The 23,774-nt window shown below is 52.5% G+C and overlaps 4 protein-coding genes across 4 annotated transcripts in view; 3 read left to right on the forward strand and 1 right to left on the reverse strand.

The window, feature by feature from the left end:
• The window catches only part of GANAB (glucosidase II alpha subunit), a 93,869-nt gene that overhangs the window by 37,489 nt on the left and 32,606 nt on the right, over positions 1-23,774 (forward strand). The gene's annotated exons all lie outside the window — the stretch shown is intronic.
• LRRN4CL (LRRN4 C-terminal like) lies at positions 108-2,124 on the forward strand. The gene is made up of 2 exons (XM_004596890.2): positions 108-751; positions 1,244-2,124. The coding sequence occupies exon 2, from the start codon at positions 1,249-1,251 to the stop codon at positions 1,939-1,941; it is 693 nt and encodes a 230-aa protein (XP_004596947.2). The 5' UTR covers positions 108-751; positions 1,244-1,248; the 3' UTR covers positions 1,942-2,124.
• UBXN1 (UBX domain protein 1) lies at positions 12,798-15,283 on the forward strand. Its single transcript, XM_004596764.3, has 9 exons — positions 12,798-12,933; positions 13,047-13,100; positions 13,190-13,296; positions 13,414-13,483; positions 13,568-13,759; positions 13,849-13,900; positions 14,039-14,155; positions 14,816-15,008; positions 15,145-15,283. Exons 1-9 carry the CDS (start codon positions 12,875-12,877, stop codon positions 15,192-15,194), a joined length of 894 nt encoding a protein of 297 aa, XP_004596821.2. The 5' UTR covers positions 12,798-12,874; the 3' UTR covers positions 15,195-15,283.
• Positions 19,405-20,236, reverse strand: LOC101520620 (ubiquinol-cytochrome-c reductase complex assembly factor 3). Its single transcript, XM_004596891.2, has 2 exons — positions 20,031-20,236; positions 19,405-19,952 (listed from the first exon to the last, which is right to left on the reverse strand). Exons 1-2 carry the CDS (start codon positions 20,148-20,150, stop codon positions 19,803-19,805), a joined length of 270 nt encoding a protein of 89 aa, XP_004596948.2. The 5' UTR covers positions 20,151-20,236; the 3' UTR covers positions 19,405-19,802.

Here is a 23,774-nt window from a genome sequence, read left to right on the forward strand (position 1 = left end):
ACTCCACCCGGCACTTTCTCTGGGCCCATCCCTCCATCCCCAACAGGGAAGGCCTTCAGACCTGGACTGTTTCTGCCACATCTGTTTCCATTCATGAGCTTAGGAAATGCAAGCAGTGAAAACCTACTGTGACCCCTAGCAGGCCTTCCCGCCCCGTCCACGTGACTCCCCTGGGGAGGGGGGTCGCCCAGGGCGTGTGCTGAGCCGGGATACATCACTCTGGCTCCTGCACACCCCTCCCTCTCCCTGTCCATGGGGAGGCAGAAGACAGGAAATGACTGCCATGGATGTGGTATGATTTCTACTGAAACAGCTCTGGCCCCTCGCTGCTCACAGCTGTTTCCCTTATACCAGCCAGGTGGCTGGCTCTCTTCTCCCCTTCCCTCCTCTCCCCTGTTCTCCCCCCTTCCCTTCACATGACTTGGGCCTTTGGATTCTCCGCTCCTGGCTCCTGGCCACATTCCACCGCTCTTTCAGAACCCAGGCGTCCTGGCCTGCAGCTCAAATTGCTGCGTGTGTTCTCGCCCATCCCCTGCCCCATGAGTCAGGCTTTCTGAAGGGACCAGCCCAGTACTTGGCACTTGCAGGGGAGAGGGGAAAGGGGAGCGGGCTAGGTGGTGACATCATAATTAGAGGGTATAAAAGCTTTAGCCCAAACAGATTTGAGGACACAACCTGCCAGCGCGCCTGCTGCCTCATTCTACGGACAGACGCCCGGTGGCAGATTTCCTGCAGCTTCAAGGCCCACACGGTGGGTGAGAGGCCGTGGCCGGCAGGGTAGGGAGGGTAGACAAGGGCTGGGACTCCAGCACGGCATTTGCATGCTAGCAGGTGGGGACTGAGGCCTCCTGGAGCCCCGTTTCCTAGTTTGGTCTTCTTGTTCACTGCTGCCGTTCCGGCTTCCGCATCTGCCGCCGACTTGTGTCTGTTCTGTTTAGGCCTTCTCTCTGGGCAGCAGCCGGGGATCACTGCACAGTTCTTCCCCGGGGGTGGGTAAACCATTTGCTCTTCTCCCCCAGCACTTTGTTCATTAACTGTTCCCAGCCTTTCACACATTGTTGGCCACTGGCCCTGCCCTGCTCGCTCCATGGGTCACACCGTGTTTTATTCTGTTTTGTGCAAAGCCAGGCCCACAGCCTCCATCCTGTCCTCTTTGTCCCCAGTCGTGGTTTTCTTCAGCAGAGATCATCAGGCAGCGGACCTGGGAGGTTGCATCCTTACCCATCCACTCCTTCCCTTGCAGACACCATGCCGGGCTCTCCCTGTTTTCTGTGGCTTCTGGCCGTGACCTGCTTGGTTCCCAGAGCTCAGTCCTTGGACCCTCCAGACCCTGAGGAAGAGGATGAGGATCAGACACCTCTGCCGCCCTGGCCGGCTATCCACTGTGACTATGACCGCTGCCGCCACCTGCAGGTGCCCTGCCAGGAGCTGCAGAGGGTCAGCCCGGTGCCCTGCCTGTGCCCTGGGCTCTCCAGCCCTGACAAGCCACCTGAGCCACCGCGCCTGGGAGAAGTGCACATCATGGCCGAGGAGGGCCGCGCTCTGGTCCACTGGTGCGCACCCTCCTCCCCCGTCCTGCAGTACTGGCTACTGCTTTGGGAAGGCAGCAGGGGCCCACAGAGAGGACCCAGCCTCAATGCCACAGTCCGCAGAGCAGAACTTGGAGGACTGAAGCCTGGGGGCACTTATGTCATTTGTGTGGTGGCCTCTAACAAGGCCGGGGACAGCCACGCTGTAGCCCAGGAAGGTGGGGAGAACTCTGAGCACGTGGACCTCCCTGCCTTTGGTCCCTGCAGCCGGATCACCGTGCCACTCAGACCTGCCACCCTGGTGCACTTGGCTGTGGGGGTGGGCACAGCCCTAGCCCTGCTGAGCTGTTCGGCCCTGGTCTGGCACTTCTGCCTGCGGGACCGCTGGGGCTGCCCACGCCGCAGGCTGTGAGCGAGGGGGCCTGGGGACCACTCCATCCAGTCCAAGGTAGGAGAGGAGTCACAAGCCACACCCAGGCACCTGGGCTATGTGTCTCAGCTCTCCAGGCTGGGATCTTGTTTAGGTCCCGGACTTATTACTCTGCAGCCAGATCGGAGTAAGGAGTAGTGAAGGTACTGCAAGTTTTTCTTAAAGGAGAGATGCTAAATATAATTCGGGGTGGGTATTTGGCACAGAGATAAGACTCCAGTTGGGGTACCCCGGTCCCATATCCTAGCATCTGCTGAGTTCCAGCTTCCTGCCACTGCCCCTGGGAGGCAGCAGATGATGGTTCCAGTGCCTGAGTCCCTGCCAACCAGGTGGGAGGCTAGGATGAATCTCTGGGCTCCAGGCTTTGCTGAGAATCTGGGGCATGAACGGATACAACGAGATCCTCCCTCTGTTGCTGTCTGCCTCTGTCTTCCTCTCTGTTCTGCCTTGCAAGCAAATGAAAACAAACATTTAAAACATTCCTTTTAAAATGTTAAAGCATTCCCAGTGCAGTAGCCTAATGGCTAAGGTCCTCACCTTGCATGTGCTGGGATACCATATGGGCGCCAGTTCTAATCCCAGTGGCCCCGCTTCCTATCCAGCTCCCTGCTTGTGGTCTGGGAAAGCAGTGGAGAACGGCCCAAAACCTTGGGACCCTGCCCCCATGTGAGAGACCCAGAAGAGGCTCTGGACTCCTAGCTTCAAATTGGCACAGCTCCGGCTGTTGCGAACGCTTGCGGAGTGAATCAATGGACAGAAGATCTTCCTGTCTCTCCTCTCTGTATATCTGACTTTACAGTAAAAATAAACAAATATTTAAAAAAATGTTAAAAACCATTCTTAGCTTGTGGGCTTTGCTAGTCAGGCACGGGCCTGCAGTGAGCTGGGTGGTATCCACGTCCTGGGAAGGGCACTGCCACAGTGGCTGGCCTCAGAGGGGTTTGGGGCATAATGCTGCCATGAAGCAAGGTTAGGGGCAGCACTAGACGCAGTCCGCTTGCCTCCTGCCTCTGGCTTGAGCACACCTGGTTAGAGGTGTGTCTGAAAAGGGTAGAAAGAACGCAGTGACATATGGGCTGGAGAAGAAAGAGGAGACCCATAGTATAGGTCAGTGGGTTCCTGTGCTAAACATGCACAGGCAAATGGAGCTGGTGTCGCAGCGCGGTGTTCAAGTCCCTGCTTAGCGCACCTGCGTCTCTTAGCCGTGGCTCCTCTGCTTCCCATCCAGATGTCTGCTGATGCACCTGACAAAGCAGCTGATGATGGCCCAAGTCCTTGGGTTCCTCCCCGCCCTTTGGGATACCCAGATGGAGTTCCAGGCTCCTGGCTTCCGCCAGTGAACCAGCCTCGGTTGTGTGGCATATGGAGGAGTGCACCAGAAATTGACAAATCTCTGTCTTTTTCTCTGTTGTTCTGCTTTTTAAATATATAATGTTTAAAAATTAATAAAACCACCTGTATTATCAAGGGAAGTTCCCCAGTTGAGTTTATTGCACATCCACTGGAACAACAATAAAGCAATTCAGAAGATAATTTTCAACTTCACGATTTCTTCAGTTCCTTGTCTACACACATTTTTTTTTCAAAGAATAATTTGTACTTTTTGATGTATTGCTTAATCAAGTGCAGGTTGAGACTGGCACTGTAGCATAATGGGTTAAGATACCAACTGTAATACAGGCATCCTATATGAGTTGCTGGTTACTGTCCTGGCTGCTCTGCTTCTGATACTGCGCCTGGGAGAACAGTGCAAGACGGCCCAAGTGCTTGGGCCCCTGCCATCTACGGGGGTCACTTGGATTGGTGTTCCATGGTCCTGGCTTCAGTCTGGCCAGCCTGGGTTGTTGCAGCCATGTTGGGAGTGAACCAGTGGATGGAAGGTCTCTGTATCTCCCTCTCTGTAATTCTGAACTTCAAATTAATGTATCTCTAGTGAAAAAATAAATTATGGGCCCAACACGATGACTCAATTCACTAATCTTGCAAACGTTGGGATCCCAAATCAGTGCTAGTTAATGCCCCAGATCCTCCACTTCCGATCCTATTCCCTGCTTGTGGCCTGGGAAACCAGCAGAGGAAGGCTCAAGTCCTTGGGACTCTGCACCCACATGGGAGACTCAGAAGAAGCTCCTGGCTCCTGGATTTGTATCAGTTCAGCACTTTCTGTTGGAAGATCTCACTTTCTGTTTTTAAAGATTTACTTATTTTTATTGGAAAGGTAGATTTACTAAAAGAAGAGGCAGAAAGATCTGTCTACTGGTTCACTCCCGCAAGTGGCCACAACAGCCAGAACCAGCTCAGTTCTAGCCATTGCAACCATTCAGATGGAAGATTTTTCTGTCTCTCCCTTTCCCTAATTCTGATTTTCAAGCAAAATAAATAAATTCTTGAGAGATCACCAATGGGAAACATCTTACCCCATAGATTATCACCCACACAAGGGACATCAGGGAATGCTTAAAATCCCAAGACCCTTCCAAAATGCTTTGGTGTCTCCCTCTTGCCTTTAAAGAGGCAGCCCATTGGACTGGCACAGTAGCCTAGTAGGTAAAGTCCTGGTCTTGCAGGCACTGGGATCCCATATGGGCAGCAGTTCTAATCCTGGCAGCCCAATTCTCATCCAGCTCCCTGCTTGTGATCTGGGAAAGCAATCAAGATGGCCCAAAGCCTTGGGACCCTGCATCCACGAGGGAGACCCGGAAGACTCCTGGCTTTGGATTGGCACAACTCTGGCCATTGCGGCCGCCTGGGGAGTGAATCAATGGATGGAAGAACTAACTTTCTGTCTCTCCTCTGTGTATGTCTGACTTTCCAATAAAAATAAACAAAATCATTTAAAAACAAAAGGGGTGCCCCATCTCCTGGCCCTTTCTGTAAGGGGCTTTCCCTCTCCCTCTTCTTTCCACATTCACCTGGTCACATCACAACAACAAAAAATCTATTTTAAAATGTTCATGGGGCCCGGCATCATGGCCTAGCAGCTAAAGTCCTCACCTTGAGCATGCCAGGATCCCATATGGATACCGGTTCTAATCCCAGCAGTGCCACCTCCCATGCAGCTCCCTGCTTGTGACATGGGAAAGCAGTTGAGGATGGCCCAAAGCCTTGGGACCCTGCACCCACGTGGGAGACCCAGAAGAACCTCCTGGCTCCTGGCTTCAGATTGGCTCAGCTCCAGCCATTGTGATTGCTTGGGGAGTGAGCCACCAGAAGGAAGCTCTTCCTCTCTGTCTCTCCTCCTCACTGTATATCTGCCTTTCCAATAGAAATATATAAATCTTTTTTAAAATTTTCATGGAAAATGGACGTAAGTTAAGTCAGCTGTCTGCTTCATATCCACTTCTGGGTCCTGACTTAGCTTCCTACTTACACAGATCCTGGAGGGCAGTAGTGATGCCTCACACAGTGGACTCTACCTGCTGGGAAATCCAGTTTGAGTTCCCAGTTCTTGATTTCAGAATCGGGCCAACACTGACAGGCCCAGCCCTGGGCATTTGAGGAGCGAACTAGCACATGGTAGCTCTCTATTTGTCTCTCTCTGCCTATCAAATAATTATATTTAAAATTTTTTAAAATTATTTTAAAGAGTATTTGAAAGAGTTTTAGAGAGAAGCAGAGGCTTAGCTTAGTTTAACATGGTGCTGATCGCTAATGAATTAACTATCTATATAGAGGGCCCAGTGCAGTGGTGCAATTGACTAATCCTCCACCTCCAAGCATTGGCATCCCATATGAGTGCTGGTTCATGTTTTCGTTGCTCCACTTGTGACTTTTTAGGTGCATGTGTGTGGGCTGGATAGTGGAGCTGGTTAGGTTGTACTAGGCTTCAATGCCCATTGACATGTATGAGAGGTGAATGGGACGTGGGACAGACTGTACATACTGGCAAGCCCAGGAACCAGGATAAGGGGTGGGCCTGGTGGGGATTATTGTGGGTCACTCCAACTAGGCTGCAGCTCCCACTGGTTTATGGGAGGGTCCAGTGTGTGCTGGGCAGATTCAAGCTGGACTGCGGCACCCATTGGTTCAAGTGGAAGACAGGGCTGGAAACAGAACCACCCTAGCAATTGCAAACACCAGCTGATTGGGGCGATGGACTATGCTGGGCCCTGTACTTACAAGTACACACAAGAATCTGATCTGGGATCACTTCAGACAAAGTTTCTTTGGGGATCTCCCCAATTGAACTGCCGGACTCACAACCCCAACCATGAAGAGAATTCCAGGTTCCATGGTCTGTCATGGAGTACAAGTGCCAGAGCCATGCCTCCTAAGAGGTTCAGACAGAGCAGTGGACAGCATGACCAGGTGCACATGGAGCATATGGCAGTCTATAGGAACCTGCAGAGGATACCTGGCACCACAACAGGGAACGGAACAAATCAATCCACCACACCAGCCATATGTTGGCAGTGAAAACCTGGGCAAACAAGACTCTAAGGTGGACTATGTCAATCAGTGGATTGTGCATCAACTTCATCATGCTTGGAAAGGTGAGATTGGCAGCAATAAATAACTGGTGAACTATCAAAACCACTTGAGCAAGACCCTTGGAACATGCCTCACATCGGGACCTGGGATGGGTAGGAGGCTGGGTGAGGCTTCTCCCTCTATCACCCCCTCTACCCCAGATACAAAAAAAAAAAAAAAAAAGGAGAATGTAGAAAATAATAGAAAAAAAAATGTAGAAATAATAGTTTTACTCACTTTCCCCTAGACCTTGAACCTTGTGCCCTTATTAACCGTGTAAAGATGGTTAAAAATAAAGAAATAAAAAAGTTTTATTTATTTATTTATCAGAGACTTAAGATTTATTTTATTTTTATTACAAAGTCAGATATACAGAAAGGAGGAGAGACAGAGAGGAAGATCCTCCATCTGATGATTCATTCCCTAAGTGACCACAACGGCTAGTGCTGTACCGATGTGAAGTCAGGAGCCAGGAGCCTCCTCTGGGTCTCCCACACAGGTGCAAGGTCCCAAGGCTTTGGGCTGTCCTCCACTGCTTACCCAAGCCTCAGGTGGGGAGCTGGATGGGAAGCAGGGCTGCTGGGATTAGAATTGGCACCCATTTGGGATCCTGGCACATTAAAAGGCAAGGACCTAAGCTGCTAGGCCACTGTGTCGGGTCCGAAACTTTTTTTTTTTTTTTTGGAAAGGCAGATATACAGAGAGGAGGAGAGACAGAGAGCAAGATCTTTCCTCTGGTGGCTCATTCCCCAAGCGGCCGCAATGTCTGGAGCTGAGCCAATCTGAAGCCAGGAGTCCAGAACCTCTTCTGGGTCTCCCACATAAGTGCAGGGTCCCAAGGCTTTGGGCCATACTTGACTGCTTTCCCAGGCCACAAGCAGGGAAGCAGGGTTGCTGGGATTAGAACTGCTGCCCATATGGGATCCTGGCATGTTCAGGGTGTGGACTTTAGCCCCACTGCGCTAGGCCTGGTGCATTTAAGTTCTTACATGCAGCTAATTTCCACAGTCAAGTCCTCTTTTACCTTAAGCCGAAAGTACCAGACATGATGAGGTGCTTAGGAGGTCCTTTACTCCAGCAGGTGGGAAAAGGAGCAGGGCTGGAGGGGGAGGGGCATGTAGGGAGATGTCGGGTCTTCGCCTTGAAAGCCCCGGGATCCCATGTGGGCACCAGTTCTAATCCCGGCAGCTCCATTTCCCATCCGGCTCCCTGCTTGTGGCCTGGATAAGCAGTGTAGGACGCCCAAAGCCTTGGGACCCTGCCCTCATGTGGGAGACCTGGAGGAAGTTCCAGAATCCTGGCTTCGGATCGGAGCAACACCTGCTGTTGCGCTCACTTGGGGAGTGAATCATTGGACGGAAAACCTCCTCTCTGTACATCTGCCTTCACAATAAAGCAAATAAATCTTTAAAAAAAAAAAAGAAAAGAAAGAAAAAGGAAAAGAAGGGAGATGTCTCCTGCTTTGGTGGCAGGATACAGGGCTGCCAGGGGAAGGAGCAAGATGGAGGAGAACTGGGGTGAACCAGAGAAGGGGAGGGAGCACACGTGGAGGTTAATTTCATACAAATCAGGTGTACCTGGCAGGTGTGGGGGGAGGAGTGTGGAGAGTTGGGAGAGACTGTGGCCTGAGATTGTCACAGGTGATTGGTAGGTGCTGGGGGGCTAGGAGAGGGGCCACAAGAGATTGGGGGGGTGGGGTTCTCAGGTAAGATGCCACGAGGTTATATTGCATTGGTGGATAACCGGAAAGGCAAGAATTTTGCAAGCAGTGGGAAGGGGAAGCAGGAAGTGACGCCCAGTCCAAAATGGGATGTTTGAATCCCTGCTCACAGTCCTCCCTTTTGTTATATATAAAGGAAAAGGGGTGTAATTCTCCTCCATGGCTTCTTTGAGCTGAGTTAGGGCACAGTGTTCTCTAAGCGGTGGTCTCAACCTGGTGGGAAAGGAATAGGAAATGGACCCTCTTAGCCCTGCAACAGAAGCTGGTAAGTTCTTTGGTTAGAAAAGACTTTTTTTTTTTTTTTTTTTGCATTTGAGTGGATGACACAGGAATGGATAGAGGGGTTACTTATCAAAAGTCCTTCTGAAAAGGTGGCTTGAGTTCTTCCTGAAGCTCCCTGGAATATGTAGTCGCTAAGGGTTGGTCTTGGGGTGCCTCTGTGATGGCGGATGATCACCACAGCACATGCTGACCTTGTGCGCAGACTCCACATTCAGCCATTCTTGGATGGAGCGACCACTTGGCTTTGGCAGGGTATTGGGGTCACTTCTACTGGGCCCCAATATCCCAGCCTTTTGCTGTATGGTATTCGTGGGGAGGCTTAAGCTAGAGCATGCATGAAAAAATGGTTAAGACTGTCTAAAGAGGCCTTGACAAGCAGACGGAGTGTAAAAAGAATAACGTGTATGGTTGTGGGAAAGAGAAACGCTTCTGGTTGTATAGTGTCTATGTTCTAGTGGACATAGTCTGGCCTGCTCCTAGTCCTGTGCTTTCCCTCGCTCTGTTCATGGGCACTCCGGCTGCCAACAGGAGCCAGGGTGACTGTTCTGGCCTTTCTGAGCCGAGCAGCAGAAGAGGGCCTAGGGTAAAGTCAGGGCCCTTGACAGTGGCCTTCAAGGCTACAGTGGCAGCCAGCAAAAACTATTTCTGAGGTCTTGCACACATGGGCACTGGAATTCTGGAGGCACCCAGGAAAGTTCTGTTGTTATCTAAACCCAGAGCTTGACAGGAGGAGTTAGATAATTAGGTGGCTGTTAAGGCCAGGTGTCATGGGAGCCTCAGGACCATCGATCTCTTCACGTGCGGTACTGGAAGAGACAGCATGAAGGAGGTGTGACACTCTGGGAGACATCCATTGACTCCCATTACCTGACTGGACAGAGAGCAGAGCTGGCCTGACAAGGAGGCTGGTACAGGACAGAAAGTGTCTCTGGATGAAGTACACACCTTCACCTGTGGTGTCGCTGACCCAGGCCATCCCTCCATGGTGATGGATGCTCCGGGAGCTGGCAGAGGGAAGGGCTTTCCAGCTGTGGCCCACCATGGTTCTGACCCAGGAATTGATACCCAGGACAGTTCCCTTTCTCGCAGCCTGGCTCTTGACAGAGCTGACAGGATTCTTTGAAAGCCTTCCATCGATGGCAGCTGCTTGGCTGCTCTTCTGGCGTCCCACATTGCAGCCAGCTGCTACTCGAGGCTCGACCAGCCTTGCCGGGTCTCCTGGAGAACAGGTTACTGTATAAAACCTCATTAAACAGCCTCCTGTTGCCTAGCTCACTAGTTAAAGTAAAGTAGGCCTCAGAAGCAGCCTTGGGGTGTCAGCCAACGGGATGCTCAATTCTATCCCTAAATTCCTTAATGGGTTAAACTAGAAATTTGTAGTTATAGGCACATCCTGACAGTTTTTTTTAAAGATTTATTTTTATTACAAAGTCAGATATACAGAGAGGAGGAGAGACAGAGAGGAAGATCTTCCATCCGATGATTCACTCCCCAAGTGAGCCGCAACGGGCCAATGCGCGCCGATCCGAAGCCAGGAACCTGGAACCTCTTCCAGGTCTCCCACGCGGGTGCAGGGTCCCAAGGCTTTGGGCCATCCTCAACTGCTTTCCCATGTCACAAGCAGGGAGCTGGATGGGAAGTGGAGCTGCTGGGATTAGAACTGGAGCCGACATGGGATCCCAAAGCATGCAAGATGAGGACTTTAGCTGCTAGGCTATTGTGCCAGGCACCTTCTTTCCTTGAGGAAGGACAGAGGGGCTGAATTAATATATCAATTCACCATCTCAGAGCTGTAACAAAAGCACAGACCAGTGACCCACCTAATCTCATGTCTGGGTGACTGTCAAAGAGATGATGCCTGAGTGATCAGGTTATCATTAGAAGGGAAGGAGTAAATTAACCAGTCCCACCCTCCTGAGGTTCTTTTGTTTAAGAACAAGGTGCTATTTTGAACAAATTTTAATTTTTTTTATTGTGAACAAATGTTTATCTTCTGTCCTTCAGGAAAGTCCCTTGATATGGCATATAAGATACTAACTCCCCTGGGGGGAGGTCTTTCCTCCCTTGGAGCCCCTCTGCCGCCAGAGCATGAGCCACTTTCTCTCTTCTCCTTAAATAAATCTTGCTTTTAAACTAGAGTTTGTCGGCATGAAAATTCTTCTTTAGTGTGTGAGACAAGAAAGCAGGTTGCTGCGTGTTTCGAATTCCCTGCAGCTAGCTGCCGCAGCTGCAGGGCGTGGCTAGTTCAACAGAAATGGGATGGTGAGAGCTGCTGGTGCTGGGGGTGGGAGGGAGAGCCAGAGAGAGTTTGAGCCCTGAGGAGGCTGGGAAAACCAGAAAGTTTAGGCCCTGAGGAGGCTGGGTGGGAGGAGGGGCGTTACTGGGGTTAAGTCAGAAGAACCTGAGAGAGCAAGCAGGATAGGCAGAGGGTGAGAATGGAGAAAAAGGCTATGAAACAATGACTTCACATGTCATCCGAATCGGGGTCTGAAGAGGTGATGGTGACAACTCAGATCCCAGTGGGGAGAGCAGAGACCTTCATGGAAGGGAGAGAGGGTAATTAGGCAAGATGGCAGACAGGGTCCTGCCACCTGGAGGAAAAAGGCAAGATGGTGGACTGAGGGTTAGAGTGGGGGGCCCAGACCACAGGTGGGGGGAGGATAAGGGGTGGAAATCACAAAAAGAGGCCAGAGATAGGGGAAGTATGTGGCGCCAGAGCCCTGAGAGAAGGCTCTGGGGTTTCCTACTTCATGGCTAGATATGGAAAGGAGAGAGAAAGCTGAGACCAAAGAGGGTTTAAACATAGGGCATGGGACCTCCCCCTGCCATTATTCCGGATGCATGCAGTAGTTGATTAGATCTCAGAGTATATCTGATCCAGAGAGCCATTAAGCGGCCCCGTGGGGTTACATTTTAGGTAATGAGCCCATTGAAGGGTTTCTAAATTTGCTAGGAGACAGCCCAAGGGGACAGTGGGGGGAACTGGTAATGAAAAAGTAGCTCCCATGGTTAAGACTCAGGCCCGATTGTGACAATGGACCACTCACTGACACACAGATGGAAGAGGACCAGACAGTTGCCAGGAAAGGGGGTGGAATACACGTGGAGGCGCACTTCAAACAAATCAGGTGCGCCAGGAGGATGGGGGAGGGGGCGAGGAGAATTGGGAGGGCCTGAAGGATAATGGTAGTGGTTCTTCATTTACCACACAAAGCTGTCCCTTATGGTGAACGTGCTGGCCTCAACCGGTCACTTCTTATGACATCTCTCCATCACTCTTTCGAGCAAATATTCAAAAGCTTGCATTGTTCTGCATCAATCTGAGATGCATAAGAAATCTGACACTGGCTGTTCCAATCCAATTGCTCACAACAGCTGTTCAGCCGGGCCAGCACACGTCCAGAGCTGGGAACATCTGGGTTTCCTATATGGATGGTCTCCATCACTGGGTGCCTCCCAGTGTGCGCTGGTGGTAAACTGGAGGCAAAGCAGAGTAGGACTTGATGGTAGCTGGAATGAACAGCTGCCCTCCAAAATCACCCCTTCCTAGACCCAACAGCCCTGGTGGTAACCATGCAGTGCTAGGCAGTTAGTGAGTGCTGAATGCTGCATACGCTGGTGCTGCCGGGTCCAAGCCAGCTCATTTTGGAAAGTCCCAGAGAATGACCCAGAGTCCACCAACCTGACCTGAAACGGGACATTGCAAGCCATGGCAGTGACAAAGGCCAAGAGGAGGGTTTGGGTCTGTTTGGGAATATGCCCAGGTTACCTTAGAACAGTGGAAAAGGGGACTGGCCGAGTAATGACCAGCGTTTATGCCAGGTACCTAGGGCAGGTGTTACTGCCTACCAGACAACACGGCAGAATGAAGCCGGCGTTTCAGTTTTGTGCAGCATGATCATAGCGCGAAAAAGTAACGACAGGGTCAGATACACTGTTGTGCAGAGATCCAGGGGGTCCTTTGGCAGCAGGACAGAGTCGCTGAAACATCTCCAAACAGCCTCATGACATGTCCTTGCTGAGGGACTGTGAGCCTTTTGCTTTCCAAGGGGAGCTGACTTCATTTGCCCCACTGGATTCCCAGGGGCTTGTGAGCCGGGTGCCACCTGGGGTTGGACTCCTGATGCAGGGACCTGCGAGCCGGTGCCACCTGGGGTTGGACTCCGGCGGCTCTGGGCGCCACCGGCGCGAGATTAGGCACCGGGGACGCGAGCTTTCTGGCTCTTCGCGGCTCCCGTCCACGTCCGTCCCCCCCTCCACGTGACCCAAACAGAAGCGGGCACTTCCGTTTCCCTTCGGCTTTCTTCTCGTCAGTGTCCCCGGCGGGTCCGGAGGAGCCGGTGAGTGGAGGGAGCCCCCGGCCCAGGGGGGCGCGGTGGCTCCCCGCGCTGACCCTCCCTCTTGGCACGGCAGGTCCCGGGACGCGGACGCGGTGGTGGCACCATGGCGGAGCTCACGGCTCTGGAGAGCCTCATCGAGATGGGCTTCCCCCAGGGACGCGCGTAAGGGAGCCTTCGTCCCCCACCCCCAACCCGTGCTGACCAGCCCCGGCCTTGACCCTGGCCGGCTGGTCGCCATGGCTCGTGGACACTACTCAGGCTGTTTGTCCCTCCAGGGAGAAGGCTCTGGCCCTCACGGGGAACCAGGGTATCGAGGCCGCGATGGACTGGTAAGGCCACCCAGCGGTGGGGTGGGCGCTGCAGGGTTGGGGTGGGGAGCAGCCTGCATGCCAGCCTCCCTGTCGGCCTCTCCCGACAGGTTGATGGAGCATGAAGATGACCCTGATGTGGACGAGCCTCTCGAGACGCCCCTGGGACATATTCTGGGACGGGAGCCCACCCCATCGGAGCAGAGTGGCCCAGAAGGTCCTGACTCGGGGAGTGCGGTGGGGGGCAGGGGGCCGGCAGGAACGGGGTGTAGTTCATCCAGAGCACCTGAGCAGGATCCAAAGCGGAAATAATGAGATGGCTGCTCGTTTGCAGGCCCCGGGTTGGGCACGGGAGAAGGCAAGCGGGCTCTGAGCGAGGAGGAGAGACGGGAACAGACCAAGAGGTGGGTAGGGAGCCATGAGCCCCGATGTGGTGGGGAGCCCCTTCCCGCTACTGATAGCCCATCTGTGTCCTCTCTGGGGCCCAGGATGACAGAGCTGGTGGCGCAGAAGCAGCGGGAGCGGGAAGAGCGAGAGGAGCGCGAAGCCCTGGAGCGGGAACGGCAGCGCAGGAGGCAGGGGCAGGAGCTGACGGCCGCACGGCAGCGGCTGCAGGAGGATGAGCTGCGCAGGGCCGCCGAGGAGCGGAGGCGGGAGAAGGCGGAAGAGCTGGCCGCCAGGTGTGCTGGCCGGGGCTGGCCGGGGCGGGTCAGAGGAGTCCAGGCTTGCTACGGGGCCAGCTGACCTTTCTGTCCTGTCTGCCTTCCAGACAGAGGGTTCGAGAAAAGATTGAAAGGGACAAAGCGGAGAGGGCCAAGAAGGTAGGTGGGTGGGAAGACGCTGGGGGTGATGGGGAGGGAGGCTTGGTAGGTCCGGTCTCAGGGGGCGAGCCTGTGCTTTGGGGACCTGTTCTACTCAGGGTGTCCAAGGGCCTGATGGTGTGTTTTTGCTTCATCTAGTATGGCGGCACTGTGACTTCTCAGCCAACCCCAGCAGCGGCAGAGCCGGGCCCTGTGCCTTCCTCTCCCAGCCAGGAGCCCCCCAGCAAGCGCGAGTATGACCAGTGTCGTATCCAGGTACTAGCTCTGGATTCTCTCCTTCCAGAACCCCCTCAATTGGGCCTTAAGGTGCCAGCTCAGAGCCTTTTTTTTTTCCAGTCATCTTCCCTGCGCCAAATCTCTCCCTTCTTTGTAAATGACTTTTGAAATCCTATCTGCTCTACTCCTAGGAAAGGGTCAAATTTCACTTGCCTTGGTCTTATTTAAATCCATACCTCACTCTTACTCAGCAGTTATCCTTTTACTTGTTCATCTTTTTCCAGATATTTTTGGAAGTTTCTGTCCTTGTCTTAGATTGAGAGGGAGCTGGGAATTGTTTAATCTTAAGATTATTTATTTTTATTTGAAAGGCAGATTATAACAGATATAAGGAGAGACAGAGAGGGAGATCTTCCATCTGCTGGCTTACTCCCCAAAAGGCCACCAAGGCAGGAGCTGGGCTGACCCGAAGCCAGGAGCCTGGAGCTTCTTCCAGGTCTCCCACGGGGGTAACAGAGTCCAGGGTCCAAGTCATCCTCCTCTATTTTCCTAGGCAACAAGCAGGGAACTGGATCAGAAGTAGAGCAGCCAGGACTTCAGCCAGTGCCCTATGGGACACCAGCAGCGTAGGCTCCAGCTGTGCCATGATGCAGGCCCCCTCACTCGGTCTGAATGTCATCTTCCCTGTCTGCCTTCTAGGTCAGGCTGCCAGATGGGACATCACTGACCCAGACCTTCCGGGCTCGGGAACAGCTGGCAGCTGTGCGGCTGTACGTGGAGCTCCACCGAGGGGAGGAGTCTGGGGGAGACCAGTACCCTGTGCAGTTGCTCAGTGGCTTCCCCAGGCGGGCCTTCTCGGAGGCTGACATGGAACGGCCTCTGCAGGAACTGGGTATGTCACACGGGCCCCCAAGCCAGGATGTAGGGGAGCAGAGGGCGTGCCCGGGATAAGAAGGGGCTGTGTGCAGACACCGGGTGCTGTGAGCAACAGAATCCAAGAGCAACCAAGCCCGTTCTTTGATCTTTAGGACTCGTGCCTTCTGCTGTCCTCATTGTGGCCAAGAAGTGTCCCAGCTGAGAGGCCTTCATCTCGCCATTCTTTAATCTCTCCATCTTTGTAAAGCACTGACACCTCCCTCCCAATAAATAGACCCGCTGAGTTCTGTACGTGGCTGACTGCTTCCTGACTTGTTGGGAGGGATGGGACTGGGGCCAAGGCAGTGCGCAGCAGATCCTGCTCCTCACGGATAGTTTCAGATGAGCTGTGGGGGCAGGTTAAGGAGGAGAGATGCTGAGGGGCAGTCAGTATAGACATGGGACGTTTCTACTTCTGTGGGGACAGTGGTGTGTAAGTCTAAAATTCCACACACCTAGTGTTTAACTTATTAGGACGGGATAATAGTGCCTGTTTCTTCGGATTGTTTCAGGGTATCTAGTATCTGATAAATTCCAGTAAGTATTAGGTGCTAAATGAGTCAATTTTTGAACACAAATATTTATTTATTTTGAAAGGGAGAGACGTAGGTCATCCATGTGCTGGTTCATTCCCCAGAAGCTGCCAGATTGGAGCCATGAATCATGAACTGTGGGCGGCAGGGGCACAGGCTTCACAAGCAGTGTTAAGTCACCATATTGCAATGCCAGCCCCCAGACCTTCACTCTGCTACAAGTCTTGTGCTCTAAAGAACAAGTCCCTGAGGCCAGCCTTAAGGCACCAGCCGCTTACGACACTGGCTCCAACCTCCACATCCCTTAAAGACACTGGTTTGTGTCACAGAGGGAGGGCAGTGGAGGGTGACCCAGGTATGAGCTCCTGCCATCCTTATGGGAACGGCTCCTGATTCCAGCCTGGCCTGGACACAGCCATTGTGGCTGTCTGGGGAGTGAGCCAGCAGATGTGGATCTCTGTCTTTCCCTGTGTTCTCTGCCTTTCAAATAACTGTTCAGGGCCCGGCGGCATGGCCTAGCGGCTAAAGTCCTCGCCTTGGGCGCCCCGGGATCCCATGTGGGCGCCGGTTCTAATCCCAGCAGCTCCACTTCCCATCCAGCTCTCTGCTTGTGACCTGGGAAAGCAGTGGAGGACGGCCCAATGCATTGGGACACTGCACCCATGTGGGAGACCTGGAAGAGGTTCCTGGTTCCCGGCTTTGGATCGGCGCGCACCGGCCCGTTGCGGCTCACTTGGGGAATGAATCATTGGACGGAAGATCTTCCTCTCTGTCTCTCCTCCTCTCTGTATATCTGACTTTGTAATAAACTGAATAAATCTTTAAAAAAAAAAAATAACTGTTCAAAGTCACAGCCACCCTGGTGTTTTCCTGATAGTGCCAAGTACAAATGCCCCCCAACCTACAGCGGGATTATCCTGATAAGCCATTATGCTGAAAATGCATTTAATATGCTTCACCAAACAAAACCACAGATCAGCAACGCAAGCCAAAAAGGCATGGTGGCTCCCCCTTGGGGTGTCTGGCAGACGTTGGGGGAGATGGTTACGTGGCTAACCTGAGAAGAATCAGAGCGGTTCATACGGAATATGTGCTCAAATGACATGAAGGCACCAGTGTAAGCTGCTCTGTGCCCAGCAGACGCTGTAAGTCAAACCTGCACACAGCTGGGAAGCTGACCACTTCCCCAGGGGCCCCATTGGCAGCTGTTGACTCCTCTCATTCCTGGGCTGGGAATGAGACACCAGTGTAAACTATAGATCATATAGCTAGCACCAGCATTGCAGTGCAGTGGGCTGGGCATCCCATATTGGATGGCCACTTCAAGTACAGGCTGCTTGGGCCTGGCGTGGTAACCTTGTGGCTGAAGCTCTTGCCTCGCATGCACTGAGATCCCATGTGGGCACCAGTTTGTCTTGCGGCTGCTCCACCTCCCATCCAGCTCCCTGCTTGTAGCCTGGGAAAGCAGCAGAAGCAGACCAAAGCCTGGGGACCCTGCACCCGATGGGAGACCAGGAAAAAGCTCCTGGCTCCATGCTTTGGATTGACTCAGCTCTGGCCACTGTGGCCACTTGGGGAGTGAGCCAGCAGATGGAAGATCTTTCTGTAAATTTGAATTTCCAATAAAGAGTAAATAAATCTCAAAAAACTTTGGGCTGCTCTACTTCCAATCCTGCTACTGCTAATGTACAACAGAAAATGGCCAAGGTGCAGTGGATCCCTGTGTTTATGTGGGAGACCTGGATACACTTCTGAGCTCCCGGCACCACACTGGACCAGTCCTGGAAGTTGGAACCACTTAGCAAGTGAAGAAGAAGATGGAAGATCTCTGTATCTCCCTTTCTCTGCCACTCTACTTATCAAGTATTGAAAGATCACACATGACAAACAGGTTCAGCTTGCAGCATGTTCCTGGGTCTGTGGATGCACTAAGGTGGATTTTATCAACCAGTAGACCTAGGAAAGGTTTTATTTTTCAATCATGGAGCACTGAAGTTCTCATAACTATCAAAACCAATCAAGTAACATTCTTGGGAGCTCTCTCTCACATCAGAGTCTGTGGTATCTAAGGTGCTGGGGTAGTTTGGCAGCAAGGAGCAGCTTCCTGACAGCAGACACAAAGACTGAAAGGTGACGCCCACCTTCCTGCATACCTGACCACCCCACCCTGCACGCATTCCTCTCAACTGTGTAAACAATCTTAAAAATCCCCAGTGGGTACCAGCTCAATCCCGGCAGCTCCACTTCCCTCCCAGCTCCCTGCTGCTGGCCTGGGAAAGCAGTAGAGAATGGCTCAAAGCCTTGGGACCCTGAAGCCGCATGGGAGACCCAGAAGAGGCTCCAGGCTTTAGATCGGCTCCGCTCCAGCCATTGCGGCCACTTGGGGAGTGAACCAGCAGATGCAAGATCTTTTTGTCCATCCTCTCTGTAGAGCTGACTTTCCAATAAAACAAATCTTTTAAAAAATTAAGTTTAGGGCCCGGCAGCATGGCCTAGCAGCTAAAGTCCTCGCCTTGAAAGCCCCGGGATCCCTATGGCCGCCGGTTCTAATCCCGGCAGCTCTACTTCCCATCCAGCTCCCTGCTTGTGGCCTGGGAAAGCAGTCGAGGACGGCCCAATGCATTGGGACCCTGCACCTGTGTGGGATACGTGGAGGAGGTTCCTGGTTCCCGGCTTCGGATGGGCGTGCATTGGCCCGTTGCGGCTCACTTGGGGAGTGTATCATCGGACGGAAGATCTTCCTCTCTGTCTCTCCTCCTCTGTGTTTATCTGGCTGTAATAAAATGAATAAATCTTTAAATAAATAAATAAATAAATAATTAAAAAATATGTTTAAAAAATGTTTAAAAAATATGTTCAGCTTAAGCCCATCATCCAGCAAAACAACTAGTGCTTAAAACTGGGTTTAGACCTGACAGAACTTCAGAATTCTTTTTTTTTTTTTAAGATTTTATTTATTTTCATTACAAAGTCAGATATACAGAGGAGGAGAGACAGAGGAAGATCTTCCGTCCGATGATACACTCCCCAAGTGAGCTGCAACAGGCCGGTGCACGCCGATCTGAAGCCGGGAACCAGGAACCTCCTCCGGGTCTCCCATGCGGGTGCAGGGTCCCAATGCATTGGGCCGTCCTCGACTGCTTTCCCAGGCCACAAGTAGGGAGCTGGATGGGAAGTGGAGCTGCCGGGACCAGAACCGGCGCCCATATGGGATCCCGGGGCGCCCAAGGCGAGGACTTTAGCTGCTAGGCCACGCCGCCGGGCCCAGAACTTAGAATTCTGATGACTTAAAAGCTGTTTTTCAACTGCAGTCTTTCTGGAGTAACAGGATATAAAATGGTCAGAAGGGCTGTGACCCTTGTGATGTAATCTCAAGATTTCAGCGGCATGTCCCAACAGCTCTTATACCTGGATACAAGGACTGAAGGCTACTGGGGCTGGTCCTGTGGCTGCCTTCAGCACGTCCAGTTCCCTGCTCAGGTGTATGCAGGAGGCAGCAGGTGATGCTGGTTCACTTACGTGGGTCCGTGCCACCCTCATGGGAGACCCAGGTGGGGCTCCAGGCTCCTGATGCCAGCCTGGGCATTTGGGTTGTCAAATGGAAGAATTCTCTCTGCCTTTCCCATTAAATGTGCTTAATTAAGAGAAACAAACTGCTGAGGGTGAAAGTATCCCTATTACATTTACTGAGAGGCTGTTCTGTGCCAGGCACTGTATTTTACATTTCTAAATTATTTACGACAACGTTAGGGCAGTTGCAACGCAGGCTGTGCCACGGTGCAGGCATGGACTCAGCGCCCTCCCTTCGCTAAACTCGTCCAGGAGCCACGCGTGCGCTTGGTTGCCCAGGGTGGAAGGCTCAAACTCAGGTCACAAGACCTGAGGTGAGCTGAAAGTGGCCGCTAAGTCCATCCAGCTTTAGCCTCCACTCCCGGGGAGCCCCAACCCCCCGTCGGGGTGACTGCAGGGCTGCCTGCATGGAGGGTCAGATTTATGACTTCCTTCAGTTCCTCACATTCGATCCCCGCATCTTGGCCTCAGCCCGGACGCGGACTTGAAAGCAATCGGGACAGGATTTGGGGGAATGTGCTCACCCAGGGGACAGCTTCCCATGCCTGGGGAGAATGGGGAGGGGGGGCTCTTGGGAACATCATCCAGGGTCCCGACGCCCCGCTGGGCGCATCGAGGGAAAGGTGGCCTCAAGCCAAGGTCCCAGCGCCCGTGGAGGGGATACGGTCTCACGTTGACCTCCCACTACCGCTGACCATCCAGTTCTTCCTCCAGGCCACGTTCTCCTGCGTGGCCACGGACTCCTGCAGAGTGGCCATTATTAGCTGCTGGGTCCTGGCCGCCTCATCCCTGCGCCGCGGGTCCTGCTCCGGTATGTCCTGCAGGGAGAATTGGGAAGTTTCAGTCCCCTGCCCGAGGTTCGCCGCCGTCACCGCAGGGCTCCCACATACTCTTACCTTCAGCATCTCCTGCTTTTGCAGCTCTCCCGGGGTCACCAGAGCAAAGAGTGCGGAGCCCACGCCAGCCCCGGCGCCCAGCATGGCCACTACGATCAGCGCCTTCCGCAGCGACCCCATGGCTCTCCCTGCGAGCAGCGAGACGCCTTCTGCGGCCTCCCGCGACCTAGAACGGCCGCCTCCCGCGCAGGCTAGAGCGACCTGGACAGGGAACCATAGAGAAACGGCCATCCTAGAGAGGACGAGACCATAGAGACGTTTGGCCCAGAGCGCCCGAGGCTTTACAGATAAAATGGGGGAGCTACCGTTCCAAGAAGTGTTGGCGCTCAAGGTTCAGGGCTTAGCGTTTCGTCATCAGACCCTCGCTGCGCAGAGTGTGTGGCCTTGTTGTTCGGTTTTGCAATCGCCCTGTACTCTGCCTCTCTAAATGTCCCCCTCAGTAGAAACCTAAGATAGGCTCTGTGGCTTCCAACAAAACTGATTTTCTTTTTAAATATTTTAATATATATATTAGTTTTTATTTATTTATTTGAAAGACAGAGAAAGAGGTAGATCTTGCACTTCCTGATTTATTTCCCCAAATGCCCTCAACATCCTAGCTGAGTTGGGCCAAAAGCCAGGAGCCAAAATCCCCACCCAGATCTGTTCACGGAGGCTCCCAGGCTGGGCAATAGCCCGAAGCTGGGTGGGAAGCCGAGAAGAGAGGCTAGAACCAAGCCTTCTGATTTGGCATGCACGTGTCCCCAGCAGCATTTAAAGACAAGGCCCAACACCTGTTGCTGTGTGAGCCTTTTTCAATACAGCAAATAATGATCACCCAGGTATTTACACGTATCGATGTATTAACCCCCAAAACAAGCCCTATGCAATGTCTGTGATGTAGATACTAGATAACTATCCATCTAGTCTCCCTCCTTTGTTTAAATTGTCTGCACAGGAGCAGTATAATGGCTCCATTAGCTAATCATCACCTTGCAAGTGCTGGGATCTTATATGGGCACCCCCTTTGTGTCCCAGCTGTTCCACTTCCTATCCAGCACCCTGCTGATGGCCTGGGATGGCCCAAAGCCTTGAGATCCTGCACCCACGCACCCACGTGGGAAACCTGGGTGAAGCTCCTAGCTTCAGATTGGCTGGGTTCTGATTTTTACTGCATTCTGGGAAGTGAACCTGCAGGTGGAAGCTCTTTCCGTCTCTCCTTTTTTTTAATCAGCCTGGCTTTCCCATGTATCTAAAATCCACTCAGTAAATCCAAGGAGTGATGTAAGTGGCCTTAGCGACCCCTGATCAGGAGGTCATTGATCTCCTCAACAAATGATCATTTGGTTTTCGTTCTTGTGGGTTTCGCAGAAACCCCGAGTAAGGATTAACTACACCATGTAGCAGCCTCAGGTGCTGTATCTGTTTTTGGCCCCTGGCAGGAAAGCCAGGAGCACTGCAGGGATAGCCACGGACCTGTGTGTGAGCTGACAGGCCTCTCAGACCCAGCCTTGTCCTGTGACATCCTTTACCCTTAACTCAGCCCCTCCCCACGCAGGAACCTGGGCATTAAGTGGTCGCTGACTGGCTTCTGTGCTCCGTGCTTTGCACATAGATACCCACTTTCCCCCTGCAACCCCAGATCAGGCAAGTAGATTCAGATTTGGGGGATCTACTGCAAACTCATTTAGTCACAGCAACCCAAACAAAAGCTTAAAATCAAATACAGTGCAAGGAAGAGGCTTTTTCTTTATTTCACAACCAACCTGTTAACTTTTCTCATCACGGTATACCCTTGGCATTGGTCCGTCTTTTGTTCTAGCTACAAAAACTCTGGATTCCTGTAACATCAAAATCTTAGTTTGGAGCAGAAAATATCTTCTAGGGGCTGGGCACATCCTTTTCAACTGTGTAACAATGTTAAAAAAAAGAAAAGAAAAATGAAAGAAAAGAGAGAAACCTTCCAGATTGAGAGAACTAGTGAGCAGAGAAGTCAGGGAACAGTGAGTTTGGATCAGAGCTCTGCTCCCACAGGCCTTAGTCCAGGTGTCCTTGTTTTCTCCCAGGGTCTCTAGGACTAAGCCGGAATAAAGCATGGGGCTGGGGCTGGGGCACCTCTTCAGCATCCTCCCCTCCCTGGGAGGCCCTTAATCTCTCATGTCATCCTCCAGTCCTCAGAAGTGATTATGGGGCCAAGTTCCAAAGAAGATTAAAGGAGCCCTGTGTGAATGCCCTCGGCAAGGGGTCTGTGGCCCAAGGACCGTCAACCACGCTGCACTGTCACAACCCCCCCACCATGGCCCTGGTGCCAGGGAGCAGTGAGGAGGACGGGCCTTGGCCTAGAGACAGTGCAGGCTCTTCCTGGCGTGCAGAAAGCCTTGGGATGACCAACCCTCCCTGGAAAGATGGAGAGACTGGCAGGGTCGAAGGGCACCAGGACGTTCAGGTTGGTACTCCCCTCACCCTTGTCCTGGGGCAGGTCATCCTTCAGCACGGCCCACCTGCCCTGTTGCCTTGGTTCAGGTTGCCTCTCCCAAGCCCCACCTGCCTTCCATTGTGGTGGAGCCCTCCGAAGAGAACAGAGACAGTGTGGATCTGCGGTGGCCCTGCGATGAGCTGCTGCTGCTCCCTGATGGGGAGGAAGAGGAAGCTGAAGTCTTCTTCCGAGACCAGAGTGAGGAACCAGGTGAGAGAGGTGCTGGGTGTTGTGGGTAGGGCAGAATAGGGGGTGTGACCCCTATTGAGCAGTACAGGCATACAGTAGGTCATGGGAGAGAAATCAGGACAGGTGGTGAAGCTGGAACACGGGAAGCAATTGTGATGCCAGGTGGGTGGACACAGTCCAGCAGCGGAGGACAGGAGGGAGTCCTTTGCGTTCTGAGGATGTTACTTGAGTGGCTTAAATAGCCCTGAGTTGTTAGTTTCGTTGCTCCAGGGTTATTGAGAAAAAAAAAAAAATGATCCCAGGTCTAACAACCCATAAATAGTTTTTTATTATTTTCTCCTCTAGACTCTTAATCCAGTTCTTCGTACTTTTACAGAAATTACCTGTTTTCTTTATTGTTTTTAAAATATTTACTATGTGCTAGGCAACGAGTGACTTCTTTGTGAAGGAGGTGGTGGGGAAAAAAACAGTTTTTTTTAAGAGATGTTTTTAGTGGAAAGTGAGATTTATAGAGAGGAGAGACAGAAAGATCTTCCCTCTACTGTTTCACTCCCCATGTGGCCGCAATGGACACAGATGATCTGATCTGAATCCAGGAGCTTCTCCTGTGTCTCCCACACGGGTGCAGGGTCTAAGGGCTTTGGGCCGTCCTCTTCTGCTTTCCCAGGCCACAAGCAGGGAGCTGGGTGGGAAGTAGAGCAGCTGGGACTAGGCCCATGCAAGGAGAGGGTTTTAACCACTAGGCTATTGCACTAGGCCCGAAGCTCTTAATCTTAACTGTCTTTTATTTTTTTCCTCCCAAGTATGTGTTGGGCTTTGAAGTATAGCAACTGGGACATGAAGCGAACTGGTGCCCATATGGGATGCAGGAGCCACATGCCAGGGGGTTAACTTGTTGTGCCACCATGCTGGTCTCCTTTGGATCAATTTTGGAGGCACAAGGAGAGTGCTGCCATTTATTGGCTGGGACTGTACGGGATCCAGGCTCAGTGTAGGAGCCAGGAACTCACCCTGGCTCAGCCGTGCCAGGGACCTGAGTATTCAAACCATCATCACCATCATAACTGCTGTGTCTGTTTGGTCTGGCAGGAAGCTGGCCA

This window comes from Ochotona princeps, chromosome 4 (assembly GCF_030435755.1).
Source record: "Ochotona princeps isolate mOchPri1 chromosome 4, mOchPri1.hap1, whole genome shotgun sequence".
Lineage (NCBI taxonomy): Eukaryota > Metazoa > Chordata > Mammalia > Lagomorpha > Ochotonidae > Ochotona > Ochotona princeps.